The 19,236-nt window shown below is 42.7% G+C and overlaps 1 protein-coding gene across 1 annotated transcript in view; it reads left to right on the forward strand.

The window, feature by feature from the left end:
• The window catches only part of ADAMTS12 (ADAM metallopeptidase with thrombospondin type 1 motif 12), a 527,800-nt gene that overhangs the window by 297,207 nt on the left and 211,357 nt on the right, over positions 1-19,236 (forward strand). The window contains 1 exon segment of the mRNA XM_040421001.1: positions 17,911-17,990. Coding sequence (XP_040276935.1) covers positions 17,911-17,990 — 80 coding nt within the window.

Consider the following 19,236-nt stretch of genomic DNA (forward strand, 5'->3'; position numbering starts at 1 on the left):
CAAAATAGTCCATAACGATGAGGAAAACACAAATAAATATCTCAGGAGGCTTACAGGGTATGAGTCCATTCCCTGGGCACAATAAATATAACAATGGAATAGCACGGAGGCTCAGGTACGTGAAAGTCTATCTCTGGGTGCGGACTTGAACGTTGCAAAACAGACAAACAGTCCCTTAAAAAGTCCTTTAAGGCAAATGGAACACGACAACAGAATATTGGTCCATTTTGTTGAATTAACAGCTGGATATTAACTTCTCGCCTGCTGGAGCAGGAAATCTCCATAACGGACTGGTGGTTGTCCTCTTGTACTCCTCAGATCTCCGAAGTGGCTGTGATTCTTCAGACCTGGTTTCCGGGGAACTTGGGGTTTCCTGAGTTGTGATAACTTCAGCTTCAGGTTGAAGTGTTAGGGTATTAGTTTTAGCAGGCACTAGAATGTTGAGCCATGGGGTTAAGAACCATTGCAAAGGATCAGAAGCTAGCAGTTTTTTCCCAAGGACTGTATTGTTCCCTCTGGCTCAGTTGGTTTTTCCAGTTCTGGCTCAAGGGGTTGAATTTCCTCTGGAACAGCTTCTTCTTGAGAAGTTTCTTCTGGGGTATCTTCTTTAAGGCACAATTTTAGGCGATTTATGTGTACTACACAGGATTTACCCTCTTGGGTAATCTAATATGTGTCAGTTTCTGGATTTAGAATAGCAGAAATGGTATAAAGTTCTCTTTCCCATTTGCTATCAAGTTTGCTGGTTCTATAGATATTTTTTAACCAGACACGATCACCAATTTTGAGTGGTTCTGCCTTGGCAGATTGGTTGTAGTCCTTCTGTTCTTCTTGGGCATGTCCCATGCGTTGTTGAACAATTTCCTGTGCGTCAATCAAACGCCTTTGGTGTAAAGTCACCCAATCAGTCTTTGGTAGGGGGTTAATTGCATCAGGCACTTGTACGCCCAAAGTGTGGTCAGCAGGTAATGTACCTTGTCGGCCAAACATAAGGCAGTAGGGTGTATACCCAGTAGAACAATGAATAGTGTTGCTGTATGTATACATCAGCTGAGGCAATAAAGTAGGCCAATCATTTCTTGTAGCAGGTGGGACTGCTCCTAACATTGCAATAAGAGTTTGGTTCATCTTCTCACAAAGTCCAGTCCCTTGTGGATGATATGCTGTGGTCCTGATTTTTTTGTCAATTGTGAAAAGTAGTAGTTCCTTGAAAAGTTGTGATTCGAAGGCAGATCCTTGATCTGTGAGGATTCTTTCTGGACATCCCTATGGTAACAAGAAATGTTTCCAGAAAGCATCTGCAGTTGTTCTTGCGGTCAAGTCTTTTACAGGCACAGCTACAACAAATTTTGTGTAGTGGTCAATGATGGTCATAGCATAGGTATAACCTGAGCTACTTGGTTCTAATTTCACATGGTCGATTGCGACTATTTCTAATGGTGTTCTGCTCACAATGGAATGTAAGGGAGCTCTTTGGTCATGTTTCTCACCTTTTCCAACAGCACAGGTGGAACATTCTCGACACCATTTTTCAATATCTCCTCTCATTCCGATCCAGTAAAATCTTCTACGGATGGTGGCTTCTGTTTTCTGCACGCCAAAGTGTCCTGATTGATCATGGTACATTTCCAGAATGATTCTTGCATCACAGCGTGGTATTAGAATTTGGTATCGACGATCCCATGTAATTGGGTCCAAAGTTCTTCTTAGTAGTAGGCCCTTTTGTAGAAAGAGGTGTTTTCTATGTCTCCATAATTTGGACAACTCTAAGTCTGCATTCTTTCTGCAAATTCTTTCTGGGGTTCTTCCACTGGTGAAGAAATCTTGTAATTCTTCTAACACTCTGCTTTCATTCTGTAATTTGATACATCTTTCATTGTCTACATGAGATTTTGGATCCACTTGCTGTTGAGAGTTGAAAACCTTTTTCCTTTTAACAGTGATGATGTCTTGATGGGCAAAGTTGTTATAGAAGGATGACATTTCTACCTCTTCCCACACATCTTCTTGTGAAGTAGGGTCTTCTTTGATTGGCAGACGGGATAAAGCATCCGCATTTTCGTTTGCTTTTCCTGTTCTGTATTTTACAGTAAAATTATAGTTAGCAAGGCGTGAGGCCCATCTTTGTTCCAACGCTCCTAACTTGGCGGTGTTAAGATGAGCTAGTGGATTGTTATCAGTGAAGGCCACGAAGGGTGTTGCGGCAAGATAGTCTTTAAATTTTTCTGTAACAGCCCACACGAGTGCGAGGAATTCCAACTTGAAGGAACTGTACTTTTGGTCGTTCTTTTCACTACCTCTTAGAGATCTACTAGCGTAGGAAATGACTCTTTCTTTACCTTCTTGTACTTGTGACAAAACAGCTCCCAGACCTTTCTTACTTGCATCTGTGTAAAGATGAAATGGCTGTTGATAATCCGGGTAACCTAAGATTGGTGGTTCTGTTAATTTCTTCTTCAGGAGCTGGAAGGCAATCTCTCTTTCAGTGTTCCATTCCACTGGTATGGGAGTCTTCTGGTATCTTTTAGGATGCCCTCTCAAAAGTTCCAATATTGGCTCTGCAATTTGGGCAAAGTGAGGAATGAAACGTCTGTAATATCCTGCGAAGCTAAGGAAACTCCTTACCTCCTTCACCGTAGTGGGAGTAGGCCAATTATGCGGCTATCTTCTCAGGATCCGGTTTAACACCTTCAGAGCTGACGATATGCCCTAAGTATTTAACTTCTGGCTTCAGTAGATGACACTTGGATGGTTTAACTTTAAGTCCATGCTTAATAAGAACTTGAAAAACTTCGGCCAGATGTTTCAAATGGTCTTCATAAGATTTGGAGTAGATGATGACGTCATCTCTTTCATGGAAAACTGAGAAAAGTCAGAGGACATAGTCGAGAGAAGGGGCTCATAATTTCGCCTATATAGGAGGGAGCATGGGAACGTGAGTTTGATTCCCAGATACGGAAGTTCCGACTCTTGCCAGTCAAGGGGGTATTGGGATTTTAACAACGCTATATCCTTTTGAGGGATATTGAGAGGTAGGGCTTGATATTTGGAATTATTAATTTTATAATAGGACAATGTGCCGAAGTGCTTTATTATGTCTAGGGCAGAACGTAGGGATGTAAGAGGGTTTGACAATGTGAGAATGATGTCATCTGCATAGAGTGAAATTCTGTGGTCACGTCCACCTATGTCTACTCCCTTGAGGAGGGGGGCTTTTCTAATATGCTGAGCAAGAGGCTCCAGGGCTAGTATAAATAGGAGAGGTGATAGTGGGCACCCTTGACGAGAGCCATTAGTGATTTGGAAAGGGTCTGATAATACACTGTTGACCCAGATCCTGGCCATGGGAGAATAGTACAAGCTGCAGAAGGCGTTCACTATACCTCCCTCAAATCCCATCTTCTGGAGTACCGAGAATGCAAATGACCAGTGTAAGCGGTCAAACACCTTTTCAGGGTCCAGTGTCACTGCCAACATAGGGAGGTGTCCCTGCTCAGCATAATCAAACAGTTCCACCAATCTCCTGGTGTTGTCTGATGATAAACGGCCTTTAACGAACCCTGTTTGGTCATCTTTAATTAGGGATGGAAGTATGGGTGACAATCTATTAGCTATTAATTTGGCGAAAATCTTAATGTCCAAATTAAGTAATGAAATTGGATGGAAATTTTGAGGTACATCTGGGGATTTTCCGTGTTTAGGCAATGTGACAATTAAAGCAGTAAGCATCTCAGATGGAAATGGGGTCCCTTCCAGCGCTCGATTAAAAGTACCTAGAATGTGAGGGTTTAGTACAGGGAGGAAATGTCGATAGTATTCATTTGACAGACCATCCGGGCCTGGAGATTTGCCCTGTGGGAGTGCTAAAATCAGCTTTTGGATCTCCGTGGAAGTGAGTGGGGCATTTAGGGATTGCAACTGTGAAGAGGAGAGGGTAGGTAGATTGGATTTTAACAGAAAGTCCTCCACTAGACTTGGGTAGTCACTTGGCAAGGAAACAGTATATTTTAGGTTGTAGAGGTCATGGTAATAGATACGGAATTGTTCTGCAATATCCCTGGGGTCTAGCAATTTAGCTTTAGAAGATGGATGGATGAGAAACTGTATTTTCGTTTTAGATTGTTGAACTTTGATTTGGTTAGCTATTAGTTTACCTGCTCTATTTCCCTGGGCATAATATCTCGACTTAAGTCTTTGGAGAGACTTAGAATAATTATGGGATAACAGACTCCTCAATTTGTCTCTCTCTATTCTCAGTGCGGTGGATGTTTGGGATGTAGGTGAGGCTTTGTTAAGTCTCTCAAGGTCAGCAATAGTCATAAGTAAATGTGAAATCTCTTTTTCTCTAGTTTTCTTTATTTTATGTTTCAGTTTAATCAAGGAACCCCTTATGTATGCTTTATGGGTCTGCCACAGAATATATTTATCTGAGACAGAACCCTCATTAAAGGTGAAGAATTCTCGTAGTTCATTAGAGAGTTCCTCAACAGATGCAGAATTGGTAAATAGAGATGTGTCATTGCGCCAAATGGGGGTTTTTGGTGATTGATATAAGTTCTCTAGGGTCAATGTTATTGGGGCGTGGTCCGACCATTGAATGAGTCCTATGTCTGTGGATATGGTATGCATTAAGGTGGAGTGATCTACCAAGAACATATCAATGCGAGAGTATGAAAGGTGAGGCGGTGAGAAGAAGGTATGGTCCCTCTCCGCACTGTTTGGGCTCTCCAGACATCTATGAGGCCCTCTGAGTGCAAGAAAGAGGCTACCCCACCTCTCAACCACAAAGAATGACTTTTCCCTGCTTCAGACAATTTACCTGTTTCAGTAGTTTACGTAGAAAAGTAATTTGGTGGTCATTGGGTGCATAAAGATTGACTAAAGTATATATGATGTTGTTAACGGAACATACCAGAATGATGTAGCGGCCATTAGGATCTACTTTGGACGAGATAATAGTGAAGGCAACCGTGTTCTTGACGGCGATAAGTACCCCCCTAGACTTTTTGCTGAAATGAGAATGCAAAACATGAGGAAAGGAGCGATGGTGAATTTGTTTAGCGTCCTCTTGCAATAAGTGGGTCTCTTGAATGCAAACAAAGTCCACCCCGGCATTGGTTGCCTCCCGTCAAACATAAGATCTATTTTGGGGGCAATTAAGCCCTTTAGCGTTTAACGATAAAATTTTAAGACCAATATGAATGTGGAGAGGCTCCAATCCCCAAGGCGGATAAAACAATCAATAGACAATTAACTTATCAACCTTATAGATAGCAAAACTACCTATCAACAAAAAGCAGACTTTTCAATATGCTACAGTGATATAAGTGGCAAATTGGTTAGAAAGAAGGTTGAGGCAAAGGAAGGGGAAAAAAAAGGTAGGGAAGGAAATTCACAGTAAACATGTTTGGTTAGCAGAAAAATATTATGGGGGACACCCATGGTCTGGACCGATACTGGTCTTGCTGAGGGAGTCAGGTGTCCCGTAGTCTAGGCGTGTTTGGAAGATCAGTCCGGTGGCGATGTCCATGCTTTTCCGATGACAACTGAATGTCCTAAGATTGGAGGAGATTTTGGCCGTCTGCAACGGATTTCACCACATGGGTCTTGCCATTCCTCTGAATTAGTAGTTTTTGTGGGTACCCCCACTTGTACGGAATGTCATTGTCCCTAAGAGCAAGAGTGATAGATTGCAATTCCCTTCTTTGGTGTAGTGTCGCCATAGAGAGGTCAGCGAAAAGTCTGACTGATTGAAAGGGAGCAGGCAGCTGATCACAATTCCTAGCTGCTAACATCAGTGCTTCTTTGGTATGGAAAAAATGAATGCGAGCCAAAGTGTCCCTTGGAACATCAGAGCTCAGATGAGACGGCTTCGGGATCCTATGGGCCCTATCTATGATCATATCAGGGACTGGAATTCGTAGTAAAAGCGTTTTGATAAGGCTCTTTAGGTATGATTGTAGGTCTCGGGGTGCCACATCTTCTGGGATACCCCGGAACTTTACATTGTTCCTCCTGGAATGGTCTTCCATGTCTGCAATTTTTCTCTTGATAGTCTCAAGCTCATCTGCCATGTCATTATGGGCATCTATGATGTTGTTTTGTGAGTCCGCAAATTCGGCCATTTTATTTTCTACATGCAGGAGCTTGTTCTCTGTTTCTTGAATTTTGGCCGCTAAGGGGTTAATCAGTCCCGCCATATCTGCGCATATTGATTGTTGTAATGCTAAAAGCATACTAGGACTAGTGGTGCAGCCCATGGGCTATGGCTGTCTTTGATGATGTTTGAGTCTTTCATCTCTTGAATCATTTGCTTGACGGATTGGTACATAGTAGGTGGTATAGGCCGATACCTTTCCTTGATCGGTGGGTGTTAACCTGTAGGAATGGAGTGTTTTATGATGTTTATTTCTCCATAGTCTGTAGAATGTTTACTGAAGGCACGGTGATGTTCCTTCCCGACTTGCAATACTCCTATTTGGTGTTCTGGTGTGATAGCATCTCCCACGTGAAGTTCTTTCCACCAGGGAAGGTTTAAGTTTTGGCCCTGTGGGTGTGTTTCCTTGAGATCAGTAGTCACACTGATAACGTATTTGAATCAGCTGTGCAATGGGACGGTACTTGGCTAATGTATACCAGTATTAGATGAATCTCGTCTAGTGGTTCCAAACCAACTGGATGGATCCAACCGGATGTGACTCAAAAAAAGAAAACACTATAAAAGGCGCCACTCCCAAGAGTATGGAGGAAATAAGTATGGTAAGTAATCACCCCTTATACCAGATGATGGTGACGATACAGAATAGTCTCCTAGCAGGAGGTTGGTGATTCTGAAGATTAGAGTACTCACTTCACAGGGGGGGTAGTCACAGGATAAAGCTCAAGACACCCGTGACCAACTGCCCCCCTAGCCAGGATCGCATATCAGATGGTATCAATTGATGGCCGCCAAACGATAAGGCTTCTGATCAAATGCAGTTTATTTTAGTAGAAAATACAAATATCCCAAAGCGTTTCGGAGGTCTCACAACCCTCCTTCTTCAGGGGTCTTTTGACAGAGGTCTCCAGTACTTCAGGAGGAGATAGTCCCACTGTGGGACAGTGGGACTATCTCCTCCTTGTTTTTTGCCTTCCCTTAATAGTTACCGAACGGCACGTAGACGGTGGTGCTATTTTATTTTATTTCATTATTTTCCTTATCTACACCAGCATCTTCTCCATTCCTCTGGCGCCTTTTTCCCCAGGGCTAATAACCGTGGTGGAACCACTCAACCTCTTTTTTCTCTTCTCCTATTTGCACTTGGCTAATGTGACATAATGATCACTCAAGTTGAGGAGACGAATAGGCACTTTACCTTCAGTGATGGTTACCAGGCTCCTTGCACCTCTGACTAAAGGATAGTCTTCCAGGACGACGGGCTCTACCAAGGCTTGGTAGTCTTGACCTTGAATTCCGACTACAGCTCGGCACCATAGGAGAGTTTCAGTGTTGGGCTTGAGAATCACTGGTTGATTGTCTCAGATGCAGACACAGCAAATTTCTCCTCTTTCATTGGCGAATCTCTGTTGTGCACTCAGTACGCGGATGGTTTGTTGGATTACCTTCTTAGAAGCAAAAGAAGCAGTAGGCACTGACTGGTGTAAAGCTTCCAACATTTCAACATAGCAATTCCTAAGGACATTCATGCCTAGGACAATATGAGGGTTATTATTTTTTTCTTTTACTTGCACTACAATGATGCCTTGTTGGGATAGGATGGTTTTTCCTATTTGAATGGTAGGTTCCCAGTAACCCAGTATTGGTACAGGTTTGCCGTTACTGGCTATGAGATTCAGCCAGGATTCTGGTGGCTGGGTAAGTTGATTTTGGTCCCAGTATTTCTCAAATGCTGTTTGTTGTATGGTAGTGACTTGGGATCTTGTGTCAACTAGGGCAACAAAAGGAACTCCATTTATTTGAAGTGTCACTTCTGGACGGGATCCTACATATCTTGGCATCCAATAAGGATCTTCTGGACCTATTGATCTACCTCCCGAGGGGTGGTCCCTGACCTCGGGGGTCGCCTGTTTAACTGTCAGCAGGCAGTATGACCTGGTTTGTGACAGCATGTACAGATAGGCCGCTTGGGGGTACTAGTGCGGTCAGGTGGGCGTCCGCCTGCATTTCTGGAATAAGTCCCTTTGTAATCAGGAGAGAAGAGCCTTCTGGATACAGGTTTTTTCGTCCTCCAGTAAGAGTGGCTTTTCCCATTGTTCCAATTTTTTGTGAACTTTCTCCAGACTTTTAGTTTGGAATTGGACTTGCTCAGTAAGGGCAGCAACTGCGTCAGGAATTGGGGCTTGAGTTGCCTGACTGACGACAGGTAAAGGTTTGACAGGGGTGACTGGCTGTGTTACTGGCACTACAGCGGATCCAACGGGTTCTGTCGGTGAACTTTTTCCCAGTATACTGATAGCTAGTTCTTTAAAATCTAGGAAAGCAGCACTTGGATTCTGGGCAGTTAACATTCTTAGTTGGCTCTTTAAATTGTCTGTATTGACGCCTTCAATAAACTTCTCTTTCAGGGTTTTGTCCTGATTCTCTGCCTCCCGGGGGTCTACTTGTACAACAGCTCTAAGGGCTTCTTGTAAAGATAATGCAAAGTCACTGAGTGACTCTGAGTTTTTTACTGAAGAACCTCATCTTGACCTCTGACACGGTCCTGGGTTCAAAGGTGGTGTAGAGACGTTAAAATATCTGCTCCAGTGTCCTCCTCTCTGAGCTTGGCCAGGATTTCACTTCTCTAAGAGCAGCTCCTTCCAATTGCGCAAGGAGAATCTCCATCTGCTGTTCTGGGGATACAGGGTACAATCTGAACACAGCAAGAATTTTTTCTTTAAAGTCCCTTAAAGTGTGAATTTTTTACCAGAATAACGTGGGAACCAGGGGGCCCCAAAATAATAAGGCATGGTTAAAGGCATTAAACTTGGTGCTGCAGCAGTTGGCATTGCGCTAGGACCGGCTGCGGCTGCCGCAGGGGGTCCGCGGGGGTCAGCCTGCACGTTATCCTCTTGCACAGACATGCTGACAATAGATGGATTACAGTCAGATATGTTAATTGTGGCTTACAATACTGTTGTTTTAACGTTGCTATGGGCAACCACTAGCTTGCGGTGTATGGCCCTTTAAATGTTCGATGCCGGCTAAATATAACACTCAAGCAGCGCTTACTTGGATTCCTAATAGCGCTCCTGGCTAGCGGTGCTTCACTCTGGAGTGGCAATAATAAAATATAGTCTGCGGTAGTTGCTTGGGGGCAGACAGGCAATACAATGCGCTCCGGCAGCCTGCCGGTGTAAGTCTCGCGATACTTTTGAGGATGCACGCACGTCACAATGTCCTCCCAGAACCCACACAGTACAGGTAGGATGGGCTTTAACCGGACAACTTTGCATAAAGGGGCGGCACACTGGTTTTCCGCTCTGCAGGGGGTGTCGCCAACTTGCACACAGTGATGGCGCAGTATTATTTTTCAAATTGGAGCTCCGGTGGCCATATTAATTGAACAGTAACAGTCTATTCACTGACAGCAAGCAGTTATAGTGACACACAAATGTTGAATTTTTCCACTTTTGATGCTGGGGACTATTATAGCACCTCCATATACTTTGCAATCAGTTTGAACAGTTCAGGACCCCAAAACAGCGCACAATGAGCAAAAGTCTCTCAATCCGATAAAGGGGCTTATTCACATGCGACAGTCTCTCAAATATGGCGCAAGGGTTAATTATCCTGTTCGTGGCGCCAATAAAAAGTTATGCAGCCAGCCAGTCGCAGGGGGAACACGTGAGGTGCACGGTGGACCGATGAGGGGCCAAATAATATAACACACAGTTCATCAGTTTACTCCCGGTTAGCAGAAAGCCTCCCTGGGCTGGCAGCACAGTGTTGAGGTGGACAGCACGAAATCCTCTGGGGCACGCTCTGTGGTAGGAAGTATCAGCCAAGATGGTGGTTGAGGTGCCCTTGATGTTAGGGGTGCTTAGGGTGCTTGTTGCGGCTGAGTCCCTTGATGGTTTTTTGTCGTGACGCCAGTACCGTTAATGGTGGTACAACCAATAGTAGTAATAATGAGGTAGACAGTGGTAAGATGCAACTCACAACTTTTACTTTGGATGTTTCTTGGTTGCAGCAGTACAATTATGCAGTCTCTAGATGGTACAGAGTTAATTCTGCAAATCCACTGTTTTAGGCGGTTTAGGTTTTGTGGCTTTGGAGCAGTGGGTTTGTTCAATGCCAGTGGAATCTTGGTGAGGTTGCCGGAGGCTATGGTATCCTTCACCTGAAATATCCCAAAAAGGTCCTTTATGCCTGGTTTACGGCTTTTATCCTTTGGATGAATTAAAATTTGTCCTCTTCTCTTGTCCCTTTCTGGACTAGAACTTCTCTTAGAGCCGACGTGCTGGATCTGCACCTTTTCACTCTCTCAGTGTCAATATCCACACTGATCTCCACACTGACCTGTGGTCTCAACTGAACCTGTCACTACTCTGAACTGAACAGATCTGATCTGTCTCACTAGGCCTGACCTGGATATATATAGGACCTGAACTATATCCCCATCTAGTGGTGGGATGTATAAATTGCACCTAATAGGCCTGTTAACAGGGATTTTGCAGATACATAAATGCAAAGCTATACATTACTGTACAATGCAATTGTTAAGATGAAAAAGTACTTTAAGCAGTGCCCACACACACGTAGCGGGACGCTGCATGTACACTTATGCAACCATATTATTTAATTTTTATATTTTTTCTTCCCTCTACCTAAAAGATTTCAGTTTGTTTTTCAATTGAGTTGTACAGTTTATAGGTCACATTAAGGGTGGAAAAAGTTCTGAAATGATTTATCTTTGTTTCATTTTTTTGCATCAAAGAAACCTGACATTTTAACAGGGGTGTGTAGACTTTTTATAACACCATAGTATATAGTATAACACCCTACAGAATAACATATATAACACCCCCAGCCCCTCATAGTATATAGTATAACACCCCACAGTATAATGTATATAGTATAACACCCTACAGAATAACATATATAACACCCCCAGCCCCTCATAGTATATAGTATAACACCCCACAGTATAATGTATATAGTATAACACCCCCAGCCCCTCATAGTATATAGTATAACACCCCACAGTATAACGTAAATAGTATAACACCCCCAGCCCCTCATAGTATATAGTATAACACCTTAAAGTATACCGTATATATAGTATAACACCCCCAGCCCCTCATAGTATATAGTATAACACCCTACAGTGTAACGTATATATAGTATAACACCCCCAGCCCCTCATAGTATATAGTATAACACCCTACAGTGTAACGTATATATAGTATAACACCCCCAGCCCCTCATAGTATATAGTATAACACCCTACAGTGTAACGTATATATAGTATAACACCCCCAGCCCCTCATAGTATATAGTATAACACCCTACAGTGTAACGTATATATAGTATAACACCCCCAGCCCCTCATAGTATATAGTATAACACCTTAAAGTATACCGTATATATAGTATAACACCCCCAGCCCCTCATAGTATATAGTATAACACCCTACAGTGTAACGTATATATAATATAACACCCCCAGCCCCTCATAGTATATAGTATAACACCCTACAGTGTAACGTATATATAGTATAACACCCCCAGCCCCTCATAGTATATAGTATAACACCCCCAGCCCCTCATAGTATATAGTTTAACACCGTACAGTATAACGCATATAACACCCCCAGCCCCTCATTGTATATAGTATAACGTATATAACACTCCCAGCCCCTCATAGTATATAGTATAACACCCCACAGTATAACGTATATAGTATAACACCCCCAGCCCCTCATAGTATATAGTATAACACCCTACAGTGTAACGTATATAGTATAACACCCCCAGCCCCTCATAGTATATAGTATAACACCCCACAGTATAACGTATATAGTATAACACCCCCAGCCCCTCATAGTATGTAGTGTAACACCCCACAGTATACCATATATAGTATAACACCCCCAGCCCCTTATAGTATATAGTATAACACCCTACAGGATAACATATATAACACCCCCAGCCCCTCATAGTGTATAGTATAACACCCCACGGTATAATATATATAGTATAACCTCCCCGGCCCCTCATAGTATATAGTATAACACCCCACAGTATAACGTATATAGTATAACACCCCCAGCCCCTCATAGTATATAGTATAACACTGAACAGTATACCATATATAGTATAACACCCCCAGCCCCTTATAGTATATAGTATAACACCCTACAGGATAACATATATAACACCCCCAGCCCCTCATAGTGTATAGTATAACACCCCACGGTATAATATATATAGTATAACCTCCCCGGCCCCTAATAGTATATAGTATAACACCCTACAGTAGATGGTATATAGTATAACACCCCCAGCCCCTCATAGTATATACAGTAGTATAACACCCTACAGTATAACGTATATAACACCCCCAGCCCCTCATAGTATATAGTATAACACCCCACAGTATACCGTATATAGTATAGAACACCCCACAGTATACCGTATATAGTATAACATCCTACAGTAAGAAAGTTTTTAGAAAAAAGCAGCTCTCACCTGCTACCTGTTTAAGCTGAGCACGGACAACCTAGCTGCTCCAACGAAAATCCAAAACATTAGAAGTCCAGGTCATAGCATAAAACAGAGGGATATTTCAGCGGTTAAAAACTTCCAAAACAGGATACAATGTTACGTGTTTCAGACCTCCTTTAATTCGGGTCCTTCATCATGACATGATGAAGGAACCGAATTAAAGGAGGTCTGAAACGCGTAACATTGTATCCTGTTTTGGAAGTTTTTAACCGCTGAAATATCCCTCTGTTTTACGCTATGAGCTGGACTTCTAAAGTTTTGAACACCCCACATTATACTGTATATAGTATAACACCCCCAGCCCATCATAATATATAGTATAACACCCCACAGTATGCCGTATATAGTATAAAACACCCCACAGTATACCGTATATATAGTATAACACCCCCAGCCCCTCATAGTATATAGTATAACACCCCACAGTATGCCGTATATAGTATAAAACACCCCACAGTATACCGTATATATAGTATAACACCCCCAGCCCCTCATAGTATATACAGTAGTATAACACCCCACATTATACTGTATATAGTATAACACCCCCAGCCCATCATAGTATATAGTATAACACCCCACAGTATGCCGTATATAGTATAAAACACCCCACAGTATACCGTATATATAGTATAACACCCCCAGTCCCTCATAGTATATAGTATGCACAACCTTTTTTGGTCTGGGGGCCGCATTGTCACATTGCTTTATTTCAAGGGGCCGCAAATAAAAAATATGTTGATCAGCCTATTATGCAGGCCAATGTAAAGTGAGTGGGGAGGAATGATCACTACCACAGTCATTCCTCCCTCATTCATTTCTATTGATTATCGGTAGCCCATCCCTTATTACACAGGGAGATGTGCTGATGACTATTGTGCATCTTTTATCCAGATAAAATATGCAAATCAGCCGACAAAGGAGAGCTTCCTTGTTTATCGGCTGATCCGCAGCACGATTATACCGGCCAGATATCAGGAATGTTCCTATGAAGACTTGTTTCCACTAATTGTCCCGAATACCGTGAGGTGTAATAATGGCTTCAAGGGATTTCCTGGTAAAAATGATTTTGTAACAAGTTCCTGCAGCATGGCCCCTGAAACCGGAGAGTTATACTTACCTGCTCCCCGCCGCTCCGGTCCTCCGCACTGCCCCCTCTGCCTCCATATTCCGGCCCCTGTGCTGTTTACACCTGGCCAATGACTGGCTTCAGGGTGGACATGCTGCTTGTGGCCACATCACCGCTGAAGGCAGTCTTTGGCTGGAGAGGTGCATGTGACTACGATGAGCTGTGTTTCTGCCCAGCAGGACAGGCCTTCAAACATTGGCTGGTCGGGCCACGGGCTGTTTACCCCTGCCCTACAGTATGCCAGGTATAGCATAACACCCCATAGTATATAGTACTATCCATATGTTACAGGTCAAATGGCGATGATGTCATCAGAGGCCTTTTCTCCTACAAGTCTCACGCTGTCTTTCCTTGTAATGGGCATTTTGGGTAGCGATGAGCCCCAAAGAATTGTCAGGCCCTGGTCTTCTGACCCAAACCCCCCTATTATAATCCGCCATTTCTCCTAAGTATATAGAGAACAGAAATTTGAAAAAGGACCTTTCACCAGTTTATACTTTATAAAAGTACCTCACACTGTAGCCCATGTTCAGTAGATGTCATACTGCTAATTTTTTTCCATGGGAGCCAGGGAGAAGGAGAAACCCATGGAGAAAATCTGATGTCTTCTCCTCCCTGTACTACCGCTATTAATTAGCATACCAGTCACCAAAACCAAACGAGGGCACAGGAGCGCAACGAAGGAGCATATCCAGAAAAAAATTGGTGATATGACATCTACTGAACATGGGCTACAGTGTGAGGTATTGATTTTATAAAGTTAAAATTGGTAAAAGGTCCTCTTTAAACAAATAAATTACAAGTTATACTGAAACTTCTAGCACAAAACTATATATATATATATATATACACAGTGGATATAAAAAGTCTACACACCCCTGTTAAAATGTCAGGTTTCTGTGATGTAAAAAAAATGAGACAAAGATAAATCATTTCAGAACTTTTTCCACCTTTAATGTGACCTATAAACTGTACAACTCAATTGAAAAATAAACTGAAATCTTTTAGGTAGAGGGAAGAAAAAATATAAAAATAAAATATTATGGTTGCATAAGTGTGCACAGCCTTATACTAATACTTTGTTGAAGCACCTTTTGATTTTATTACAGCACTCAGTCTTTTTGGGTCTATCAGCATGGCACATTGTGACTTGGCAGGATTTGCCCACTCTTCTTATTCTTCTTTGCAAAAACACTCCAAATCTGTCAGATTGCAAGGGCATCTCCTGGGCACTGCCCTCTTCAGATCACCCCACAGATTTTCAATCGGATTCAGGTCTGGGCTCTGGCTGGGCCATTCCAAAACTTTCATCTTCTTCTGGTGAAGCCATTCCTTTGCTAATTTGGATGTATGCTTTGGGTCGTTGTCATGCTGAAAGATGACGTTTCTCTTCATGTTTCAGCTTTCTAGCAAAAGCCTGAAGGTTTTCTGCCAATATTGACTGGTATTTGGAACTGTTCATAATTCCCTCTAGCTTAACTAAGGCCCCAGTTCCAGCTGAAGAAAAACCGCCCCTTGGCATGATGCTGCCACCACCATGCTTCACTGTGGGTATGGTGTTCTTTTGGTGATGTGCAGTGTTGTTTTTGCGCCAAACATATCTTTTGGAATTATGGCCAAAAGGTTCAACCTTGGTTTCATCAGACCATAACACCTTTTCCCACATGTTTTTGGGAGACTTCAGATGTGTTTTTGCAAAATGTAGCCTGGCTTGGATGTTTTCGTTCGTAAGAAAAGGCTTTCGTCTTGCCACTCTACCCCATAGCCCAGACATATGAAGAATACGGGAGATTGCTGTCACATGTACCACACAGCCAGTACTTACCAGATATTCCTGCAGCTCCTTTAATGTTGCTGTAGGCCTCTTGGTCGCCTCCCAGACCAGTTTTCTTCTCGTCTTTTCATCAATTTTGGAGGGACGTCCAGTCCTTGGTAAACAGCTAATGAATGTTGTATAGCAGCTTGGTGCATATTAACTGGGTGGGTGTAACATAGAGAAACAACAGTTGATTGGATTATGATCATAGTGGGCGGCATTGATATGTTGGATATATACCTGTTGTTTTAATTGTAAAATATGCTTGACAAAGGCTATTCCTAGCCGAAAGGTTGCTGCTGTTTTTATGCTGTGTTATGCGGTGATCGATTGAAATAAAGAAGGATTTTGGATATGCTGCTGTGGCCCTCCACTTTTTCTACATACCTTGGATTGCTTTGGATCTGTGATCTTCTGCCCAGCTGCTGCATGACTTCCATTATCGCTCTACACTAGCCGCTTGCTGTGCTGCTCCTGCACACCTTTCTTTCTGCAGTCCTTGGTAATGTCACTGTTGTGCCATATTTTCTCCACTTGATGATGACTGTCTTCACTGTGTTCCATGGTATATCTAATGCCTTGGAAATTCTTTTGGACCCTTCTCCTGACTGATACATTTTAACAATGAGATCCCTCTGATGCTTTGGAAGCTCTCTGTGGACCATGGCTTTTGCTGTGGGATGCGACTAAGAAAATTTCAGGAAAGACCAACTAGAGCAGCTGAACTTTATTTGGAGTTAATCAGAGGCACTTTAAATGATGGCCGGTGTATGCTGACTCCTATTTAACAGGATTGTGAATGTGATTGCTTAATTCAGAACACAGCTGCATCTCCAGTTATAGGAGGGTGTGCACATTTATGCAACCACATTATTTTAGTTTTTTTTGTTTTCTTCCCTCTACCTAAAAGATTTCAGTTTGTTTTTCAATTAAGTTGTACAGTTTATAGGTCACATTAAAGGTGGAAAAAGTTCTGAAATGATTTATCTTTGTCTAATTTTTTTTTCAGCACAGAAACCTGACATTTTAACAGGGGTGTGTAGACTTTTTATATCCACTGTATATATATATATATATATATATATATATATACAGTACAGACCAAAAGTTTGGACACACCTCATTCAAAGAGATTTCTTTATTTTCATGACTATGAAGGCATCAAAACTATGAATTAACACATGTGGAATTATATACATAACAAACAAGTGTGAAACAACTGAAAATATGTCATATTCTAGGTTCTTCAAAGTAGCCACCTTTTGCTTTGATTACTGCTTTGCACACTCTTGGCATTCTCTTGATGAGCTTCAAGAGGTAGTCCCCTGAAATGGTTTTCACTTCACAGGTGTGCCCTGTCAGGTTTAATAAGTGTGATTTCTTGCCTTATAAATGGGGTTGGGACCATCAGTTGCGTTGAGGAGAAGTCAGGTGGATACACAGCTGATAGTCCTACTGAATAGACTGTTAGAATTTGTATTATGGCAAGAAAAAAGCAGCTAAGTAAAGAAAAACGAGTGGCCATCATTACTTTAAGAAATGAAGGTCAGTCAGTCAGCCGAAAAAATTGGGAAAACTTTGAAAGTAAGAGCTATTTGACCATGAAGGAGAGTGATGGGGTGCTGCGCCAGATGACCTGGCCTCCACAGTCACCAGACCTGAACCAAATCGAGATGGTTTGGGGTGAGCTGGACCGCAGAGTGAAGGCAAAAGGGCCAACAAGTGCTAAGCATCTCTGGGAACTCCTTCAAGACTGTTGGAAGACCATTTCAGGGGACTACCTCTTGAAGCTCATCAAGAGAATGCCAAGAGTGTGCAAAGCAGTAATCAAAGCAAAAGGTGGCTACTTTGAAGAACCTAGAATATGTTATGTATATAATTCCACATGTGTTAATTCATAGTTTTGATGCCTTCATAGTCATGAAAATAAAGAAAACTCTTTGAATGAGAAGGTGTGTCCAAACTTTTGGTCTGTACTGTATATGTGATCAGCTCCTCCTGCTCTTTACCATGGTGCCTGCAGATTCATTTGCATTTCATGGTGACAGGTTCCCTTTAATTGCTTGATGCCCTTCCACCATATAACTAAAAGGAGGGTTCACCAAGTTCACAGAAACCGTCCATCTTTGCAGTTTCCTTCTCCGTGTACAGACCATATTGAGTCTCTGACAATGTAATTGATAATGCGTGCGCTGCTATGTTGCTTTCTCGGGGTTAACGGGTGATGAATTACTCTCTCGTTATTTCTAACAGGTAGCCGGATTGTTCCACGATCCAAGTATTGGTAATGCAATCCACATAAAAGTGGTGCGGGTCATTCTGCTCGAAGAGGAAGAGGTAAATCGCTACATTGTAATAAAACGTTTTTTTTAAAAAAATATTTACAGTCTATAATTTTTTAATCCAGGGGCTGAAGCACGGACCAGGGTGTTGGCACCTCTTTGGCCCAGTGGCATTGACCATTGCTGCTTCTCTCTCAGGTCCACAGATCTTCTCACCTGGTACCTTGGAGAATCCCTGCAGCTATTGCATGTGCAGTTGTCCCATCCTCAGGCCCATCTCACTGTGGTCATCACTGCTAATCACTGTAGCTGCACTGACAGCTGCTCCATGTTCCTAGCCAGGGATTTGATGAAGTTCTGGTCTCAGGGTTCAGCTTATCTGAGCATGGTCTGTGGACCTTCTCACCCTGGGCCTAGCCTGTAGTATCTCTCCTGCTCACCCCAGTGCTATTTTCATGAAGGGGTACTCTATCATATGTCTGAAGCAAGACCTTTACACCTACTACAGCAAGCATTTCTGTAGCTTGCAATCTCCAGCAGTGGGATGCAAACACCACCAGGGCGTGTGCACTACTTCTCGAAGATTTCACCATCTACCCTCTAGCCCAGGGACCAGCAACCCTCGGCCCTCCAGCTGCTGTGAAACTACAACTCCCAGCTTGCACACTATGCTCAGCTGTTCCTGCAACTCCTATAGCAGTGAAAGGAGGATTCTGGGAGTTGTAGTTTCAGAACAGCTGGAGTGCCCTGATCTAGCCCTTATTCTCATTATCCCTAGGGATGAGCGAATTAACTTCGGATGAAACATTCGAAGTCGATTCGCATAATAACTTCATTTGAATACTGTATGGAGTGAGTGCTCCATACAGTATTAGAACGTATTGGCTCAGCGCTCACTCCGTACAGTATTCAAACAAAGTTTTATGCAAATCGACTTTGGATGTTTCATTCGAAGTCGATTCGCTCATCCCTAATTATCCCATCTCTCATCTTGCATATTCCCCTGCTCTACCTTCTTCATAGAGCCTTGCACCATCTCCATTTGTTCTGGAGCAGCACCAGCTTAGTTGCCACTACAATCCATTATCATAATGAAAGGTGCTGGCACCTCCTCCTCGCATATTATGTTGCAGTGCAGATACATATGACACATGTCTATGGAGAGGGGAGGAGTGAGCAGGAGCACAGTGAGCTAAAGGAGACTACACAGCTACATAGGAAGGTTATAGCTCAGTACAAGTGCTTCATTCCCAAAAAGGCAAGTCAGCACTTCTCTGTAATGTTCTCCATTATCCCAGGGC

The sequence above is a fragment of the Bufo bufo genome, chromosome 2 (genome assembly GCF_905171765.1).
Source record: "Bufo bufo chromosome 2, aBufBuf1.1, whole genome shotgun sequence".
NCBI classification, from domain to species: Eukaryota; Metazoa; Chordata; class Amphibia; order Anura; family Bufonidae; genus Bufo; species Bufo bufo.